Source organism: Rana temporaria, chromosome 5 (assembly GCF_905171775.1).
Source record: "Rana temporaria chromosome 5, aRanTem1.1, whole genome shotgun sequence".
Taxonomy (NCBI): domain Eukaryota; kingdom Metazoa; phylum Chordata; class Amphibia; order Anura; family Ranidae; genus Rana; species Rana temporaria.
In genome coordinates this window covers 69,052,447-69,074,303 of record NC_053493.1, presented here as the reverse complement: position 1 = coordinate 69,074,303, position 21,857 = coordinate 69,052,447, and the positions used below count along the sequence as shown (strand labels likewise).

General features: G+C 44.7%; 1 protein-coding gene across 7 annotated transcripts in view; it reads right to left on the bottom strand.

The window, feature by feature from the left end:
- DIP2C (disco interacting protein 2 homolog C) overlaps positions 1–21,857 on the bottom strand; it is a 612,079-nt gene that overhangs the window by 30,008 nt on the left and 560,214 nt on the right. For all 7 annotated transcript variants that reach the window (XM_040352676.1, XM_040352677.1, XM_040352682.1 and 4 more), the window contains one exon: positions 18,877–18,938. In XM_040352676.1, coding sequence (XP_040208610.1) covers positions 18,877–18,938 — 62 coding nt within the window. The remainder of the gene's footprint in view (positions 1–18,876; positions 18,939–21,857) is intronic.

Here is a 21,857-nt window from a genome sequence, read left to right as displayed (position 1 = left end):
GGCTTCCTCTTTCTCGTACAAAAGAAGCCAATTCATTCTGACAGGAAGACTCAATGAACTACCACAGCGCTCAAAGCGGCATGGTAGTTCATTGAAAACTACAAGCGGATAGCTGCCAAACCTTGTAGTTTTCCATTCACAGGGAACTGTGAATGAGTGACGTGGCCGGGTGGGCAGAGCCCCATGCAGGCGCGTCCATTTTGAATTGTGCCAGCAGACAGGGGGAGAAGATCCCCCGTTTTTAGGCAGGTGTTGATGAGTCCATTCATAACATGTTACAAGTTACACACTGAATATGGGTGTAACATGTTATGAAATGTGAACGTATCTTCTAAGAATTCTTTTAGAATGCACGTCAGCCTAATTTAAATGATCCACACCCCCTACCGGATCATTTGAATTACGCGCGCTTACGCCGGACCCTTTTTACGCTACGCTGCCGCAACTTACGGAGCAAGTGCTTCGTGAATACAGCGCTTGCTCCTGTAATTTACGGCGGCGTAGCGTAAAGACGATACGCTGCGCCGCCGTATCAGTGCGCGCCCCTACCTAAATCTACCACATTGGCTGTAGGTTTGAGGTTCATTGATCTGCTGCAGAATAAAATTGGGGCCAATCACAAGCCTCCATGATGGTATGGCATACTTAAAAAAGTGGAAGTAAACCCATTCATTTATCAGTTTAAAAAAAAAAAACTGTTTAATTTCCGGCAAGTGCCAGAAATGTAACCCTCCCATTGGCTGTGATCTCAACCAAACTGTCAAGCCATTCGATGGCTGGTGTCATAACTGATCACATGCACAGCATCATGGCAGTGTTAGATTAAACAGAGGCCAAGATGGCGGCTTCCTTGGCTGAAAACGATAGGAGGGTTTACTTACACTTTAAAGCACACTGCACCAAATTTGATGGTACCATATGGTCCGGTGCAGGCAGGTGCATTTGCAATATGCACTTTGGGTGTCATTAGGAATATATTGACACCCGCAGACAATCACACACCCAGTGCGTTTTGAAAGTGGTATGGGAAATGTGCAAATGAGCTCTTAGGCCGGGTACACACGGACAAACATGTATGGTGAAAGCGGTCCGTCGGACCGTTTTCACCATACATGTCTGCCAGAGGGCTTCTGTACGATGGTTGTACACACCATCGTACAGAAGTCCGCGCGTAAACAATACGCGGGGCGTGTCCGCGGTGTCGCCGCGTCGATGACGCGGTGTCGCCGCGACAACGACGCGGCGATGTGGGCGGCCCGCCTTTAAAATGCTTCCACGCATGCGTCGAAGTCATTCGACGCATGCGAGGGACGGCGGGCGCCTGGACATGTACGGTAGGTCTGTACTGACGACCGTACATGTCCGAGCGGGCTGAATTCCAGCGGGCTGTTTTAAAACAAGTCCAGGAATATTTGTCTGCTGGGAAAAGGCCCGGCGGGCAAATGTTTGCTGGAATTCGGCCCGCTCGCGCCCACACACGACCAAACATGTCTGCTGAAACTGGCCTGCGGGCCAGTTTCAGCAGACATGTTTGCTCGTGAGTATGGGGCCTTACATCACAGACTCCCTTTCCTTCAGGGTTCCCTCTATACAGCAGTTCCAAAGTGTCCTCAGTTCCTCTTCACACCACAATACCCCCCCCCCCAACATCACAGTACCCCTTAGCAATCACAGCCCTATCACCCATTACTAACACCCTGTGAACAGGGACAATTAGAAAGAATGAGATTCTGCGTAGTCAGGTGTAGGGAAATTAACTTTAAACCACTCAGGTGTGAATGAAGGCAGAATCTTGTCTCCCCCTTCCCAACAATAATAAACCAATATAAGTCACACACACTCAACATATTATTATAAATTTCTCCGTCTACCTCACTTCTATTTGTTTAGAAAGAGCAGTGCATATTAAATGTGGTCATGTGCACTGCTCTATGCACACTACAAAACCCATCTTAGGAGTGAACAAGAGAGGTGGCTATGTTCTTACATACAATGGAACCATGGAGAACAGGAATACATACTAGTGTCACTTTAAGTTTGCCATACATTATACAGATCTGGAAACAGTTTTTTTTACATACAAGACCAATCAATTCCCATCACCACCCCCTGACTATTTCCTGAACACGTGCCACACCATGAAAGTTGGGACATGAAGGCCACTGTGGTGGAGTCACTGACATGTGAAGCAGCTTAGACCCCTTTCACACTGAGGCACTTTCATGCAACAAAAAGCGACTGAAAAGCTTCCGAAAACCTATTTCCATTCAAATCAATGATTGCTTTCACACTGGGGCGGTGTGCTGGCATGGCAGTGAAAAAAATGCCCTTCTCCAGTGAAATGAATGGAAAGCTCTTCAAAAGCACCTGAAAAGCTCTTCAAAAGTGCTCAGTGTTTTACTGGCAGTTTAGAAGCGCCTCAGTGTGAAAGGGGCCTTAACCACCTCAGCTCCGGAAAGTTTTACCCACCTTCATCACAGGCCATTTTTTGCTATTTAGCACTGCGCTATTTTAACTGGTAGTTGCACGGTCATGCAACACAGTACCCAAACAAAATGTATATATTTTTTTTCGCAATCAAAATGGAGTTTATTAACACTAAGTGATTAGCCATTTTCTGCCCAGATGGTGGGCAGAAAATGGCATGTAGACAACTCTTGTGAAGACTGATCTTGCAAAATGGTATTGAGTCGAAAGCCCACAACTGAGTTTTGATGTGCCCGGAGTACAGCTATAAACTCTCCATATATTTTTGGCGATCCTATTAGGACTTGATTTACATTGTCCCTTCCTGGGCCATACTGAAAGAAGAGGAAATGTCTTGGGCCACACTGAAAATACACTACCAAGAAGTATAGCCGATGAGTAGAAAAGGCTGGACAGATCACAAGTTAATAATTACTGATGTAGATAATGTACCGATCTGAGTAATAGAACTTCTTTTTTTTTTAATTTTTTTTTCTTATTATAAAAAGTAAAAGAGGGCAACATAAAACAAGTGCAATATTTGACAGTTTTTGATAAACTAACGCATGAATATCCGGTTGGATGGATGTAGTAGCAATTCTCAGTGAATACTCAAGGTGCTCATAGGATATTTTGGTTCAATTTGTGCCCTTCATGTGCTTCAACCTTGAAAATAGTTGCTCACAAATAAGTGCTACCGATAACGTATGACACGAATAAGGAGTGGCTGCGAAGAGTGGGATTTTTTTTTTGGGTGAGATAAAAAAACGTATAAAAATCCAGCAAAGGGACACTGTCAAATTTTTTCTTCGGCTACATGTGTTTGCTAAGTGCAAATGCATTTTCACAAAAAATTCTTTAAGTTAACGATTTTGTGTTGGGCCACATTCACAGCTGTAGTTGGCCGCAGGTCGGATACCCCTTCTGTACATCCAGTAAAAAATGAAGTGCGAGTTTACAGGAAAGAGTTACAATGTAATTCCTTCATCAACGGATATACTATGCTTGAGCAGTCAATGTTGTGCAATAAATTGCGCAAACTGTGCATTTCTATAATTTCACTCTACTATACTAAAAGCCATTTCCCAATTCTCTGAAGTTCTGGTATTAATATACCAATAGCACTGCTATGCCAAAGAAATAGTAATGAGCTATAACTCCCTTAGTGACCAACAAACCAGCACTGTACCTTACTGCTTTCTGTAGTTCTAATAAGATTTGAGCAGTAAAATAATTATTTATGACTCTTTGGCATACAGTCTGATGTGGTATTCACAAAATGTTCATGGCTGCCTCTGAGTAATTGAGGGTAATTTAGTTGTAATATTTCACTGCACATTCTGTAACAAACACATACAGTATGTTTTATGATGTGTCTAGTTCATTTCAAAAGCTGATGAAGGGTACAGCACACACACACACACACACACACACAAATGGAGTTCATTCCCCTCTTAGACTTTTCCACATTTTGTAGTTTATAACCTGAAAGTATATATAAACCCAATAACAAAAATGTAATATACTGCATTTTGCAGCTTACCAGCCCTTAAATGTGGTGCCTTCACAAGTTTTCTTCACCTGGTGATCTTGCCTGTAACACACTTATGCCCTGTACACACGATCGGTTCGTCTGATGAAAACGGTCCATCGGACCGTTTTCATCGGACAAACCGATCGTGTGTGGACCCCATTGTTTTTTTTCCTATCGGTGAAAAAACTTAGAACCTGTTTTAAAATTATCTTATGGTTAAAAAAACGATAGAAAAAAACGATCGTCTGTGGGCAAGTCCATCGGTTAAAAGTCGACGCATGCTTTTAAGCATTGAACTTCATTTTTCTCAGCACGTTGTTGTGTTTTACGTCACCGCGTTCTGACACAAACAGATTTTTAACTGATGGTGTGCAGGCAAGATTGATGAAAGTCAGCTTCATCGGATATCTGATGAAAAAATCCATCGGTCCGTTTTCATCGGATGAACCGATCGCGTGTACAGGGCATTATAGTTCCACGGTGACAATGCTTATTCAATGTAATGCATCTATGCAGGAAGCAGTGTTGTCAATGTGTGTTATGTAAGGGCAGCACATTTAAAACAATGGGTTGCCAATGCACCAAAATGTCCTCAAAATTGGATGCACCACAAAATTTGGAACACAACACACCATGGTGCAATTGCTATGTGTTTTGTAGAGCCGAACCACACAAGTCTAAACTGGCCCTAATGGTGCGTACACATGATCATTTTTCGGCATGAAAAATAAATGTTTAAAAAAAATGTCATTTAAAATGATCGTGTGTGGGCTTCACATCATTTTTCGGCTTCTGAATTTTTTTTTTTTGAGCATGCTGCATTTTTTAACAACGTTTTAAACAATGTCGTTTTTCGGGTTGTAAAAAATGATCGTGTGTGGGCTAAAACGACGTTAAAAACCTGCGCATGCTCAGAAGCAAGTTATGAGACGGGAGCACTCGTTCTGCTAAAACTACCGTTCATAATGGAGTAAGCACATTCATCACGCTGTAACAGAGAGAAAAGCGCAAATCGTCTTTTACTAACACGGAATCAGCTAAAGCAGCCCCAAGGGTGACGTCATCCGCATGGAACTTCCCCTTTATAGTGCCGTCATACGTGTTGTACGTCACCGCGCTTTGCTAGAGAATTTTTAAAAACCGATGGTGTGTGGGCAACTTCGTTTTAATGATGAAGTTGAAAAATGTCTTTTTTCATGCTGAAAAATTATCGTGTGTACGCGACATTAGAATTTACTTCAGTTGGAAATGAATTTCATTAGTATTTTTACCATTTGATTTACATTACGGATTTAGGCAGTCCAAAGATGAGTCGTTTTTTTTCATTCAACCAGTGGATTGAAAAAAAAAAAAAAATCAATGTGGATGGGGGAATCTGCCCCACTGAGCTTTTGTATTCTGACAGTGGGGAGACTTCAGGAAGGGTCCTTCTATAATCTGTCCAATGGTGGGGTCCTTTGTGGCTGAAGAACTGCAGCAGCAGCATGTGGCTGGTCAGGGACTGTTGGCTACAGACTCTCAAATAGAGGTCTGGACTCTTCTGAGCCATTTAGATTGTTGGTTTTAAACCACTCCGGTGTACCTTGCGCTACATGTTTAGCTTAATTGCTTTTCTGGAATCTCTACCCCAGCCTTGGATACCCCTGGACTACATTTGCTTTATGTTGATAAAAACATTTTAAGTATAGGAAAAAGTGTTTATCTGACAAAAATAAAGTGAGCTCCTAACTTCCTGTAGTGAGCAGACAACTATTGCATTGAAATCCAAAGCAATGTTGTTCTTCAGACAGGTGGCAATCCAGCTTCCACATGGGAGCAGTGTCTGCATGAGCCAGAGGACAATTTCTGGCAGCATACTAGAGCTGCATGATTAATTGTCAAGAATCGTTATCGCAATCTTTTTCCCGTTGTGATCTTGACACCGGGTTTTACGATCTTTGGTATTCAAAGAATTTCCTCTGCTCTCAGCCAAAAGTCAAAGTCTGGGCAATCTGCCAAGTTTTGAAAACATTCTATCAGTGGAATGTTAAGTCTAACCATTGTATCAATTTGACTTTTACATCAAAAGAATAGACTTCTGTATGTAAATTAGGAACGTTTAACCACTTAAACACCAAACCTTTTTATGACAACTCTTTTCAAGTTAAAATCATTATTTATTTTTTCTAGAAAATTACTTAGAACCATATATATATATATATATATATATATATAAATATATATAAATATATATATATATTTATTTATTTTAGTAGAGACCCCAGAGAATAAAATGGCGGTTGTTGCAATATTTTATAATGATTCAAAAAGAAGGGGGGACAAGAAGGGAAAAGAAAGGGGGAAGAAAAAAAGAGGGGGGGGGAAAGAAAAAGGGGGGGGGGAAAGGAAAGGAAAACAGGGATGAAATAAGAAAAGGAAAAGAAAAGGTAGAAACAATCCACTTGCTAGATATTATTTCTTTCCTTGCAATATTTTATGTCGTATGTGTCGTATGTGTATTTGTGCAGCAGTTTTTCAAATGCAATTTTTTTGAAAAAAAGGACTTAAATGAATAAAAAAATAAAACTAACCAGTAAAGTTAGCCCAATTTTTTTTGTATAAATGTAAAAGATTTTACACCCTGAGAATCGTGATCTTTATTCCAAGCAAAAAAATCATGATTCTCATTTTGGCCAGAATCGTGCAGCTCTACAGGATACAGAAACATATTTCACTCAACACATTCTGCCTGCTCAAACTAACAAACCAGAACAAGGTCCCAGGTCAGAAATATTCCTGGAATAGGAAGAATCACTGCAGAAGGCTGATAATGATTAGTGCAAACGTAAAACTAGGAAAGAAGAGCATATTTGCCACAGTACAAGGAATTAATGAGGCACTTGGGCAGACCCAAAGCAGGGCATTAAGAGCAGTCAATGTGAAATGGGTCTCTGAAGCAATTACAGGCTGCATGTATGTGCTCTAAATAACAGCACTTTTCACATTTTGCATTCTATAATTAAAGCTTCCCATGTAATATTTCCTTTAATTATACATAAGAGAAAAAAAAGAGTCGCCCATGTTCGGTTTCATACAGGTAGAAAAGTACAACACTAAATAGCAAATACATAGCCTATTTTTACAGGGGTAGTACATGCATTGTAAATACATATATATACATTCATTAACTGACATAACCAAGAGACTGACATTAGCAAAAGCCAAAAATACATTACTAGGAGTCAGTAAGGTGGAACAATCCTGCAAGAATCAAGACAAAACTAATACAACTTTGTAAGCATGATGTCTGCAGCTCAGTCAGCCTTGCTAAACCCTGCCTGTCACTGATGATTTCTTACACTGGTATGTGGGCCAGGAACCTTGGCGCACATCGATCCAATTAATGCTATCTACTTTACAACTAGGGCCATCTGTAGGGTAGAAGCATTTCAAACAACACATAAAAGTCTTCAAACTAATATTGCTCTGCAGCAAACAGCTACTGTGCAAACATCAGAAAGGTCACTCAATTTCCTTAATAGCTGAATTATGGGAGCATACAGTAACATAGAAGTGTATCAGCATGCTCACCTATACTAAATTGCCCATTGTGGGTAAAGGCTGTTATTGCCTGTACTGGGTGACCCCACTGCCTTTATGTAGATCTCTGCAGATAGTGCTGGTGACACCACTAGCATTAGCAGGTAAGAGATTCCGATCTACTAATACAGGTAGCATTTTTCCTACCTCTCCCTGCCCAGCCTCGTCTGCCTTCTCTGATAAGAATTCTCCAGATTCCAGCTGCCAATAGGCTCAAGACACTGACAGCAAATGTCCATACTATAGCATCATCTGAACATGTGTCTGACTCGGCACCTATTAGATACACTACTGCTGCCTACATACAGTATGTATAGGTGCCTAAACAATGAGAAGTGAGTACATACATACACCAAAGATCCAGCCCATAGACAGTCTGCAGACAAAGGGCTTTTGGGAAATTTGACCTTGTACGGTACCCCCTTGGCGATTCTTTTCACCAAGATTTTGTAGCTCAGCAATCTTTACAGCATCCGCTTAGGCTGCATTCACACCTGAGCGTTTTGTCGCCTGAAAAAAATACATTATTCTCTATGGAGATGGTTCACATCTCCACTACAAGACGCCAAATGCCTGAAGCCCAAACAAGTTCAGGACCCTTTTTTGTCGCTCGAATTTGGACGTTTTGGCGTTTTACATTGGTGACCCTAGACCTGTAAAAAAGCGCGGTAAAAAACGCTGCGTTTTGTCGCAGCAAATCGCGGTAAAAAACGATGCTTTTTGTCACGGCAAATCTCGGTAAAAAAGAGATTTTTAATACAGCTTACCTGTAAAATCTTTTTCTTGGAGTACATCACGGGACACAGAGCGGCATTCATTACTATATGGGTTATATGGAGTACCTTCAGGTGTAGACACTGGCAATCTCAAACAGGAAATGCCCCTCCCTATATAACCCCCTCCCATAGGAGGAGTACCTCAGTTTTGTAGCAAGCAGTATGCCTCCCAAAATGGTCCTCAAAAAAGAGGGGTGGGAGCTCTGTGTCCCGTGATGTACTCCAAGAAAAAGATTTTACAGGTAAGCTGTATTAAAAATCTCTTTTTCTTTATCGTACATCACGGGACACAGAGCGGCATTCATTACTATATGGGATGTCCCAAAGCAATGCTTACAATGAGGGGAGGGAGAACATCTCCAAGACAAAAGGATTTAATTTAGAGATATACTCAAATCATAATAAATCCAACTTAGTTGAGAAAAATAAAATTTTTAAATTTAACTCGAACAAGAGGAGCCCCCGGAATCCGAGGGTCTCAAACTGCAGCCTGCAGCACTGCCTGCCCGAAGGCAGTATCAGTATTCCTTCTTACGTCCAACTTGTAGAATTTTGTAAACGTGTGGACAGAAGACCAGGTTGCCGCCTTGCAAACTTGAGCCATAGAGATCTGGTGGTGTGCTGCCCAGGAGGCGCCCATGGCTCTAGTAGAATGAGCCTTTAATGATACTGGAGGAGGCAACCCTTTCAAGCCGTAGGCCTGAGTGATTAATTGCTTAATCCACCTAGAAATGGTGGACTTTGCAGCTGCCTGCCCCTTCTTGGGCCCATCCGGTAGAATGAACAGCACATCTGTCTTCCGGATCTTCTTTGTAGCTTTAAGATAGGCCTTCATGGCCCTGACAATATCCAAGGTATGCAGCAACCCTTCCTTTCTGGAAGTAGGTTTAGGGAAGAAGGATGGTAATACCAAATCCTGGTTCAAATGAAAACTGGATATGACCTTCGGAAGGAAGGAAGGATGAGGGCGGAGAACGACCCTGTCCTTATGAAAAACAAGATATGGTTCCTTACAGGATAAGGCTGCCAGCTCCGAAACTCTTCTTGCGGAAACTATGGCAACCAAAAATACTAACTTCCTTGTCAGTAGAACCAAAGGAATATCAGCCAACGGCTCAAACGGTTGTTTCTGTAAACTTGACAGAACAAGATTTAAATCCCACGGGCAAAGCGGGGATTTAACTGGAGGTCTAATACGTAAGACCCCTTGAAGGAAGGTCTTAACCAGCGAGTGGGTGGCCAGCGGCCGCTGAAACCACACTGACAGAGCAGAAATCTGTCCTTTGATTGTGCTTAATGCCAATCCTTTATCCACTCCTAGCTGGAGAAAACTTAATACTCTATCGATGGTAAATTTGCGAGAAAGCCATCGCTTGGACTCACACCAGCCTACATAGGCCTTCCAGACCCTGTAATAAATCACCCTAGAGACCGGTTTCCTGGCTCTGATTAGGGTAGAGATTACTTTCTGAGACAGACCTCTACCCCTGAGAATCAGGGATTCAGCTTCCAGGCCGTCAAATTTAGATGCCGTAAGGCAGGGTGGAGGATCGGACCTTGCGATAGCAGGTCTGGCCGTAGAGGAAGAGTCCAAGGGTCTCCCACTACCATCCTTAAGATTAGTGAGTACCATGCCCTTCTGGGCCATGCTGGAGCTACCAGGATGACTGGTATGTGCTCCACCCGGATCCTGCGCAGCAGGCGGGGTAGTAACTGGAGCGGGGGAAACGCATAAAGAAGTTTGAACTGATGCCAAGGGCAAACCAACGCATCGGTTCCGCAGGCCATCGGATCCCTTGAGCGGGACATGAACCTGTCTAGTTTCTTGTTGAGTCTCGATGCCATGATATCCACGTCCGGCACTCCCCATCTTTGGCAGAGTGCTTGAAAGACTAGTGGATGCAGAGACCATTCCCCCGGCCATAGAGTCTGGCGGCTTAAGAAGTCCGCCTGAAAGTTGTCCACTCCTGGAATGAATATTGCCGATATGCAGGGCACATGAGCCTCTGCCCATAGAAGAATCAAGCTCACCTCTCTCTGAGCGGCTTGACTCCTGGTTCCCCCTTGGTGATTTATGTGTGCCACGGCCGTGGCATTGTCTGATTGAATTCTCACCGGGAACCCCTGCAATTTTGACGTCCAAGCCCTGAGGGCTAGTCGAGCAGCTCTGAGCTCCAAGATGTTGATGGGCAACTGCTTCTCTGGCTTTGCCCAAGTACCTTGGCGAGTGCAACCATCCAAAATTGCTCCCCAGCCCGTCAGGCTGGCGTCTGTGGTCACTATCTTCCAAGCCACTGGGCTGAAAGACCTCCCCTTCAGTAGATTCTGAGGGTCTAACCACCAACACAGACTTTGTCGGACTCTTGATGAGAGCGGCAACGGGATATCCAAGGCCTGTGGCCTTCTGCTCCATGCTGACAGGATGGCTGCCTGTAGGATGCAAGTGTGGCTCTGGGCGTATGGTACCGCCTCGAATGTGGCCACCATCTTGCCTAGTAACCTCATACATAGGCGAATAGTCGGTTCTTTCTTGCTTAGAACCAGTAGGATTAATTCCTTGATGGCTTTTACCTTCCTCAGAGGTAGGAACACTCCTTGTTGTTCTGTGTCTAATCTCATGCCGAGATATTCCAACTGCTTTGTGGGCTGGAAAGCTGACTTTTCTCGATTTAGGACCCAGCCGAACCTCTCGAGGTATTGGACCGTGAGGGCCACTGCTCGCTCCAAGCCGGGAGACGAGTGATCTATGACTAGGAGGTCGTCCAGGTATGCTAGGATCGTGACCCCTTGGATCCTTAGTTTGGCTAGGATTGGAGCTAGGACCTTCGTGAACACCCGGGGGGCCGTAGCCAACCCGAAGGGAAGCGCCACGAATTGGAAGTGACGCGAAGCCACCATGAAGCGTAGATATCTTTGATGTGGCTGATAAATTGGAACATGAAGGTAGGCATCCTTTATGTCTATGGACGCCATGAAGTCGTCCTTCTGGAGTGTGGCAGCTGCTGACCGCACGGATTCCATCCGAATGAGCGGATCTTTAGATATGCATTTACCATCTTTAGGTCCAAAATTGGCCTGACATCTCCATTGGATTTTGGGATGATGAATAGGTTGGAGTAGAAACCCAGCCCCTGTTCCAGGACTGGTACCTCTACTATTACTTCCTGGGAAAGTAGATGATCTAATGCCGATCTTAATGCGGCTCCCTTTTCCGGATCGTTTGGAATCCTCGACTTCTGGAAATGAGGAGGAGGAAACCTTAGGAAATCTAATTTGTAGCCTGTGGCCACGGAAGACCGTACCCACTCGTCGGGAATGCTGGCTTCCCAAATCTCTGAAAAGAGTCGCAGCCTTCCCCCCACCTTCGTGGGTGGGGGCGCCCCTTCATAAGGTTGGCTTGGGGGCTGGTCTTGCTGGTTTGCGAAACCACTGCCTTTTGCCTCTAACAGCCTGTCCTTGTGATCTGCTGTTGAAGCCGAAGTTTGCTTTTGCAGGAGGCCGTCGATACTGCTTGGCATTAGAGGGCCCCTGCCCAGGGGAATACTGTCGTTTAAACGCAGGTCCCTGAACCTTCTTCTTAGTTGGCAAGAGAGTACTCTTGCCGTTTGAAATGGTCTGAATGTATTTATCTAGGTCTTCTCCGAAGAGTCGTCCTCCATGGAAGGGGAACCCTACCAGGAGCTTCTTGCATGGGGGCTCAGCCTCCCAGCTTTTTAACCATAAGAGTCTTCTCATATGGATAAGGGATAACGATAAACGTGACGCTTGCTGGATAGAATCCTTGATTGCGTCTACCGTAAAACATATGGCCTTAGGGACATCCGAAAATTTTTCTGCCTGCTGGGCCGGAATAAGTTTAAGCATCTGCTTAAATTGATCCGATAATGCTTGAGCGACCCCAATCGCAGCCACAGCTGGCTGTACTACTGCCCCTGCAGTAGTGAAGGAGTTCTTAAGTAGTGCTTCCAAGCGCTTATCAACTGGATCCTTGAACACCTGTATGTTTTCTACAGGGCATGTTAACGATCTGTTAACACATGAGATGGCTGCGTCCACTGCAGGAGTAGCCCATCTTTTGGAAAATTTTTCTTCCATAGGATATAGGACAGAGAACCTTTTAGGTGGTAAGAAGATCTTATCTGGCTTGTTCCAATCTTGGAACAAAATTCCCTCTAATAGAGGATGGATCGGAAACACAGCATTGCTTTGAGGCGCCCTCAGTGAGCCCAAAGCTGAAACCGTCGATACCTGGAGATCTGGTACTGGCAAGTTGAATGTCCTATGGACCAAGTCCGACAATCCTTGAATCCACCAGCTCTCCCTCAGGGAGACTGCCCCAGACTCCTCTGTATCCGGGTCTTCGATCCCTGAACCTACTTGGTCCGTGTCCAAGAGGTCGTCCAATTCCCCTGAGGAAAGGACCTCCTCTTCTGAGGGTCCGCGCTCGGGCGACGGAGATCTATTCCGCTTACTGCCCCGCATAGCTGCGGATATCATTTTTCCCATGCTTTTCTGCATCTCTTTTAAAGAGGTGAGTAATACCTCCTCCGTGACCATCTTAGGGTTGGACTGACCCGCGTCAGCTCCAGCCCCAGATCCCGATGGCCCCAAGGCTCCCTGTAGGGAAAACAGCGGCATACCATGGTACAATACCGAGGTACACCTGCTACCTATTGGTATTTGGAACTATAAAAGTTAATTGTCCAAACACCTGTTTGGGGGATAAAAAAATGCTTCCTCTCCCCTAGATGACTTTTTTTTTTTTTTTTTTTTGTTTCAAATCCAGGAAAGAAAAAACATTCTGTCCCCCTGAGTAGTATTGCAAAGAAAAACTATGAGATGGAAAAGAAACAGCCTATTTCTAGGCTTGACAAAACAGTCCTCTGAAGACTGCAATATCCTTTCTGGCCACTGTGTGTCCTCGGCGCCCCGTGCTGTCGCTCTGGTCTTTCTCCTCAGTTCCAAAGTATTGATGGAACAAACAAGGAAGGGCCGCCCCTTCCTTTAAGCCACTGACCCGCCCTTCCCCCCCAGCAACCTCAAACAGGAAATGCCCCTCCCGACAGGGGGAGGGGGGGGGGATTTTGGGAGGAAGGGACCTCTCTGTTCCAGCAAACTGCAGCCTGCAGCCTGGAACCATGAGGAGGCCAGCGTTTTGCCTGCTTGCAGGCTCTGAGGAGGAAGACTGAATGGAGCATCGCCTGGAGGCCTGCAGGTAAGCAAAGCTCTCTGACACACACATATATTTTTATATAACACAGGCCCCACTCAATGCTTTTCCAACACTACAAGGGAGGTCACATCTTATGGGGAATAATACATAGAGAGCCATCCTATCTTTATGATATGTGACTAGTTTGCCAGATGCAGTGCATAACTTTAGGCATGTCCCCTGTGACCCCCCAGAAAAAAACCTGCTAAGAACCAAGTTCCGCAAGTTTTCCCCTCACTTACCTGCTCCATGCCGCAGGACTTTGCCAAGCAAGAGGCCCAATCTTCCCCCATCTCCGTGGGGATGTCTAGACCTTCAGGCCCTGGGTTCCTATGAAGGATCCACTGTCCTGGGCCCATATAGCACCCTGGCAACAGAAAACTTTAGGTACGCAAAGGTTTCTAAGTTCTGGGCCCAGGGTCCAGCTCTCTAAAAAGAAAAGCATTATGGGCTATACCCCAAGGGTTTGGGGTCCGGTTACTGACCACTTTAGCGCTGAGGCTTTTTTGGACAGAACCGGTAGCTCACCTAATCCCAAGGATGCGGAGGCAAGCTAAACCATGACTAACACCTAAGACACTGGCGTAAAAACTGAGGTACTCCTCCTATGGGAGGGGGTTATATAGGGAGGGGCATTTCCTGTTTGAGATTGCCAGTGTCTACACCTGAAGGTACTCCATATAACCCATATAGTAATGAATGCCGCTCTGTGTCCCGTGATGTACGATAAAGAAAAACTCAAAATGCTACGCTCAGGTGTGAATGCAGCCTAAAGGCATTACAGGTCAGAAACACAGGTGAATGTCTGCTGAAAATGTATGCATTGAAAAATTCCTTGCACTGCATGGTTTAATCTGAGATTTGTGTAATCCTACAAAGAAATAACACACACACAGGCAATATTATGGAGGAAAAAGAGAAAAGAACTCTGTGCTTGACCTAATAAAAAGTGAATGTGCAAAATCAAACAATTGATTGTGAAAAAATGATCAAACAAAAAATGGTGCTCCACCCGACGCGTTTCCCCAAAAATGGCTTCAACTGGGAACGGAGCCTCTGGGATCAAAAACGCCTCCGTTCCCAGTTGAAGACATTTTTGGGGAAACGCGTCGGGTGGAGCACCATTTCCTAACGCCATCACGCTCATATTATTCAGCTTTAGGTTTGATCCTTGGCTGATTTGAAAAGGAACCCTTTTTTTATCGTTGTGCCTTTTATATTATTTTGCTGTGGACACCTGCTGTGAAATGTATTTGTATTTATTTTTATTTTTTGGTTGTTGTGACACTTGACTGTGTTTTTTTAAATAAACCTCAATTTTTTGATATACTTCACCATGAAGAATCTATTGTCCCTTTTTTTCTGAGCCTACTATTCCCAGATCAAGTGCCTGGTAAAGCTGAGTGTATTCTGCCTGTTTTTCCTTCCTGTGTGATCCTTCCTGTGTGGTGTGATCCGGTCTGATGAACAGCTGAAGGTGATATCCTCATCCAACAAGACGGAAGCATCCCTCCTTGATCGAGGTGGTCGTTTATTGTGCACAATCATTACTGATTACTGATTTGACTATTTCACATTGGGATTTCTATAATGACATTTTATTGAAATTTTGGTTTGCGCGCTTGTTTATAATTTATTATATCTATTTAAATATTATGGAGGAAGAAAGACAGCAGGAGTGTATTTCACCTCTCCCTGCTTCTTGCATCACAAGTTCAACTTCGCTTGGTGGCTATGAAAAGTAATGGTGCTGCCTTTTTGAACTAGGTGTTGTGTGTGTGGAGTCAAAGAGGTGAAGCATCATCCAATTACAGACAAAGAGTGGGGTGGATTGGTTCAGTCTGGATGAAAACATAAACTGCTCTGCATGTAGGCTGTACTCCATGTCTGCATGCAAAGGTTTCATTTCTAGTGTGGACACTAAAACTGGTCATTCTAACGTTAAATATCATATACGGTATAAGGACAAGCAGAAAAGGGGGTATGTCGAATTTATCCTACTGCCTGAGGATTAATTATGTTCACTACATTTCTTAATCCAAGGATTGGCAAAACCAGGCCAAGGTTTGTTGTCCCTGTGGAGAAGACTTCTCTACTCTGTACCAGCATAAACACAATTCATGAGGTTGGAAAATCCATTAGGAGGACCATGACAGGTGCTCAGGCAAATAATAATGATGCAATGGGGTTGATTTACTACAACTGTACAGTGCATAATCTGTGCATGGTAGCCAATCAACTTCTAACTTTAACTTGCTATTTTAAGCTTTAACTAAAAAACCTGGAAGCCGATTGGTTTCTATGCAGAGCTGTACCAGGTTTTGCACTCTTCGGTTTTAGTAAATCAACCCCAATGTGTCACACAAATAGATATAAAGTGCACACAAGTTGAGCAGTCTACCTTTCAGAGATGATCCCTGTTGTTTAAAACCCTATTATCACTTATAATGAGTATCTAGGTATGTACAGTAGGTGCACGCAATATTGTGTCAATCTCGCTCCCTTTCTCGGCGAGATTGAGCACCTACGAGCCCCATCGCGGGAGCCAGCGCCGAGCTGGCTTGCCGCGATGGAGACAAAGCTGTCATAGAAGCGACGGGAGATCCGACTTGGATTCCCGCCAATTCTACACGTGTGCGGCGTTTGTTATGAATCCTGAAGGGGAAGTCCCCGCCGGATTTTAAATAAAAATTCGGCATGGGTTCCCCCCTCAGGAGCATACCGGGCCCTTAGGTCTGTTATGGGTTGTAAGGAGAGCACCCCCTACACCGAAAAAACGGCGTAGGGGGGTCCCCCTACAATCCATACCAGACCCGTATCCAAAGCACGCTACCCGGCCGGCCAGGAAAGGAGTGGGGACGAGCGAGCGGCCCCACCTCCTGAGCCGTACCAGGCTGCATGCCCTCAACATGGGGGGGTTGGGTGCTCTGGGGCAGGGGGGCGCACTGCGGCCCCCCCACCCCAGAGCACCCTGTCCCCATGTTGATGAGGACAGGGCCCCTTCCCGACAACCCTGGCCGTTGGTTGTCGGGGTATGCGGGCGGGAGGCTTATCGGAATCTGGGAGCCCCCTTTAATAAGGGGGCCCCCAGATACCGGCCCCCCACCCTAAGTGACTGAGTATGGGGTACATCGTACCCCTACCCATTCACCTGCAAGAAAAGTGGTAAAAACACAAATAAACCACACAGGGTATTAAAATATTTTATTAGTCTGCTCCGGAGGCCTCCCCTGTCTTCTTTAGCTCTTTTACCAGGGGAGGCTTCTTCTTCCGATTTCCGGGGGTCTTCTCCTGCTCTCCGGGGTCTTCACCGCTCTTCTGTGACGTCTTCTCCGCTCCGGGGGGTCTTCTCAGCTCTTCTGTGACGTCTTCTCCGCTCCGGGGGTCTTCTCAGCTCTGGGGGGGTCTTCTTCTATATTCACCGCTCTCCGCTCTTGACTCGGCGCACCCCGGTTCTTCCTCCCGCTGTCCGGTTCCTTCTCCTTCAGGGCTGGCCGCCGCTATACTGGCGGCGGTCAGTCCGCTCTTCTGTAACGTCATCTTCTTCTCTTCTCGTCTTCCGTCTTCTCCAGATGTTGACACGCCGGTCGGCTCTTCTCGCTGCAATGACGTGTGCCCGGCTTGCGTCGGATTTATATAGGCCTCACAGTCCCATCATGCTCTGGTACCTACCCATGTGATACCTACCCACGTGGTACCTACCGGAGCATGATGGGACTGTGAGGCCTATATAAATCCGACGCAAGCCGGGCACACGTCATTGCAGCGAGAAGAGCCGACCGGCGTGTCAACATCTGGAGAAGACGGAAGACGAGAAGAGAAGAAGATGACGTTACAGAAGAGCGGACTGACCGCCGCCAGTATAGCGGCGGCCAGCCCTGAAGGAGAAGGAACCGGACAGCGGGAGGAAGAACCGGGGTGCGCCGAGTCAAGAGCGGAGAGCGGCGAATATAGAAGAAGACCCCCCCAGAACTGAGAAGACCCCCGGAGCGGAGAAGACGTCACAGAAGAGCTGAGAAGACCCCCCGGAGCGGAGGAGACGTCACAGAAGAGCGGTGAAGACCCCGGAGAGCAGGAGAAGACCCCCGGAAATCGGAAGAAGAAGCCTCCCCTGGTAAAAGAGCTAAAGAAGACAAGGGAGGCCTCCGGAGCAGACTAATAAAATATTTTAATACCCTGTGTGGTTTATTTGTGTTTTTACCACTTTTCTTGCAGGTGAATGGGTAGGGGTACGATGTACCCCATACTCATTCACTTAGGGTGGGGGGCCAGTATCTGGGGGCCCCCTTATTAAAGGGGGCTCCCAGATTCCGATAAGCCTCCCGCCCGCATACCCCGACAACCAACGGCCAGGGTTGTCGGGAAGGGGCCCTGTCCTCATCAACATGGGGACAGGGTGCTCTGGGGTGGGGGGGCCGCAGTGCGCCCCCTGCCCCAGAGCACCCAACCCCCCCATGTTGAGGGCATGCAGCCCGGTACGGCTCAGGAGGGGGGGGGCGCTCGCTCGTCCCCACTCCCTTCCTGACCGGCCGGGTAGCGTGCTTTGGATACGGGTCTGGTATGGATTGTAGGGGGACCCCCCTACGCCGTTTTTTCGGCGTAGGGGGTGCTCTCCTTACAACCCATAACAGACCTAAGGGCCCGGTATGCTCCTGAGGGGGGAACCCATGCCGGATTTTTATTTAAAATCCGGCGGGGACTTCCCCTTCAGGATTCATAACAAACGCCGCACACGTGTAGAATTGGCGGGAATCCAAGTCGGATCTCCCGTCGCTTCTATGACGCGCTTGCTGGAATGTGCTGTCACTATTCCAGTGAGTGCGAGATGTCGGCGAGATCTCGGCACCATGTCGCCGAGAATCAGCGCGATGCTGTCGTGCTAAAAACACAATATCACAAACACCTACTGTACACTTTAAACCCACAGCGGCATTCTTATAAAGCTGCTTACAGGCCTGGGCAGTCTCCATCATCCTCACATAACCTCTGTTCATCACACCTCAGCATGAAGAACATTCTGATAACCCCAGTGGGGTAATAACAATTGTGGCATGCTCAGCAAGATATTGGCTCAATTCACTGACATATGACAACTGTCAAGTGCCAAAGCAACCAATATTTTCCAAAAACAAAGAAAGCACACAATAAGAGTCACATGTTCGAAAAGGACAACCAGTATGGCAAAAACTGCAAGTATTATAGCAAAGCAGATTGAGCCTATTGTCTTCCACCCCATGCTTAGTAACCAATAGGAAAGCGTTAAGACTTCCTATACATATGAACACAGACTTAAAAATAGTCTTACATACCGATCATGCCGCAATGCTCTCATGTCCACATACACAGTCGTGGGATCTGGTCCAGATGTTCCCTGCAATACAATTGGTATTTCAGAGTTAAGGCATTAGGTGATATAACCTTACAACCGCAATACTAACATAAAGTGGTGTTATACTTATTTTCTAAAAAACAAAGAATTAAACATTATTAGGACTTGCAATGATTTTCTTAAAAAAAAAAAAGTATTGGCTAGATAGAGAGCAGAAAAATAAACATTGAAGTAAATGTCTGTACATGGACTGTACAATAAGTACATATTAGAATCACCTACATTTTAGATAAGTTAATAGTAATAATATATAGCAGCCATTCTCAAACTTCTCAAGTCTGAGGAATCCTTATGCCCCGTACACACGACCGGTTTTCCCAACAGGAAAACTGCAAGGAGAGCTTTTGGCCGGGAATCCCAGCCGTGTGTATGCGCTCCTTGCAGTTTTTCCAATGGGAAAATTGCCCCAAAACCAAAAATGAGAACCCGCTCTCTCTTTTCCTGGCGGGATTCCTGGCTGACTTTTTCCCAGCAGAAAACTGCAGTTTTTGGCAGTTTTCCTGTGGGGAAAAAGTACGATGGAGCATACACACGGTCGGGAATCCCGAGGAAAAGCTCTCATCTGAGTTTTCCAGACGGAAAACCGAATGTGTGTAAGGGGGAAAAGTAGGGAGCAGATTCTCAGTTTTATCCTCGGGATTTCCGACTGACCTTTTGCCGTCGGAAATCCCGGTCGTGTGTACAGGACATCGGAATCCGGAAACCCCTGCTAATAGTGGCTCTATCTACAGCTCAGACTACATAAGCATGATGGCCAATGGGAAGAATGTTCCTTATATTTATGGTCACTGTGAAGAATGTTCCTTAAATTTGTGGTCGCTAGGAAGAATGCCCAGTTACAGATATCTAAAAGATAATTGTTGTTAGTGTTTTTTTATCTGAAAAGCAGAAATTGCTCATTGCTCAAGGAACCCCTTGAGAATGGCTGGTATATACATTAGGTTTTCCTAAAACTTCTCTGATATACATAAACTAAGTGGCATATACTATACAAAGACTTCCATTAAAGAAAATATATGGAGGTACTAAGAAACTATAAATATTTTCCACTGATATTTTAGATATAGGGAGAGATAACTTGCATGTAGGCATTACAAGTTGCTTTCATGCACATTTTTTAGACAACACAGACAGTAACTAGACACTCCCAGAAGAAAAGAGCGCAATGACATGGTAAAGAGGAGGAACTGTGGCTGTGCTAAAGAATCAACTCTTCTTGAAGAAGTAAAATTTTCTAGTGATTTCAAAGTCACGTTGCAAGTGAATAAGAAAATCATTTATGTACAGGGAAAAATGCTGCAAGCAATCATTTAAAATACCTGGGTTTTCTGTGCTTTTAAATTACATTTTTAGGTTAGTGACAGGATCCTTTTAAGTTGTGTATGTTTTCTGTATAGATCTGAACACAAAGGGAACAAATGACACTTCCTCCCTTTAAAGCACAGAAACAAAGAAGCATAGAAAACTTGCAGCTCAACTTCCTGGATGTACTAAATATAAACTACACAGTTAATGCAAAGTCATCACACCTTACAGGAACATTACACTTACAGTAAGGCCAGGTTCACAACTATGCAGGTAGCAGTTTGCATATTCCAGGTACATATTTTGAGTTTTTCGATACACATTTTTGATCCATTGAAGTTCATGGAGCCAAAAATCTGAAAAAAGTAATTGGCCCTTTCCATAAAATGCAGAGATGTGAATGTGACCCATAGGAAACCATGTTAAATGGACTGTAGTGTGTTTCTGAAAAACTCAAACGGCACAAAAAAATGCATAGCTGTGATACAGGCCTAAAAGTAATGTTTCAGTCTTTAGTGGCTGATGCTTTGAGTCTGAAACTCCAGTGGCAAGACTGATTTTCCAAGTTAGCCACGGAAATTTCACTCTTCTCAATTTTTTTTACATTTGCATTATGGGAACCCGAGGGGTACTCTCATAATAGGATGGACTAAGTCTCCAAAGTAAGTTAGAATTCAACCAGCTTTTCTAGCAGGGAAATCTCCATCCTGTACTTTCCAAAATGTCCACCTACAATTTAAATAGCAGTTTTGGTAGATTTAATTTTTTTTCTAATGCACCTTTCTTATGCAAAAATAAATGGGCAGACAATGTGCCATGGGGAGCACAGCTTTTGTTTATTCTTAGAGTCGGTTCACACAGCAGTGGCACGACTTCCGGGGCGACTCTGCAAGTCATCCTGAGGACGACTTCAGAGGCGATTTGCAAAACGACTTCTGTATAGAAGTCAATGCAGGTCGCCCCGAGCCGCCCCCGAAGTCGTACAGGAACCTTTTTCTAAGTCGTAGCGACTTGTGTCGCTCCTATTAGAACGGTTCCATTGCAATGAATGGGACGCGACACGTCAGGCGGTCTTAACCAGATCAAAAAAAAAATAACTATATGGCACATGCAACAATAAATAAGTAATCAAAAAAAAAAACACATTAAAAAAAGATGTTCAGGCTGCATTCTATAATGTTATCCAAGCTAATTTTTTTTAAGTTTGTAGAGATATAATTCTCCAAGCAACATAAGGAAAACCTTCAACTTTTTATTCAATAAAACACACTTCACACATCCACTACGGTTATGTAGTCAACTGGTAATCATCATTGATGGTCACAGAGTCCTGTTAAGGTTACTGTAAAGTCAGCAGATATGATTGTGTATGATCAATCACACTAATTACAGCTCCTACGTTTTATTAATTCTTCCACATGAGTTGTCAAATCTATGATATGTTCTTCACAAAAAAAGAGATATTGTTTTTTTGAAGTTATTATGGGTTCATGCTTTGTGGCCAGTTCATATATAAAGCTCAGCAGAAGTCTTCTTTAAAAACTGGTAGGATGACCTAACTTCAATAATAAAAATGGTCTTCATTAATTTTAATGA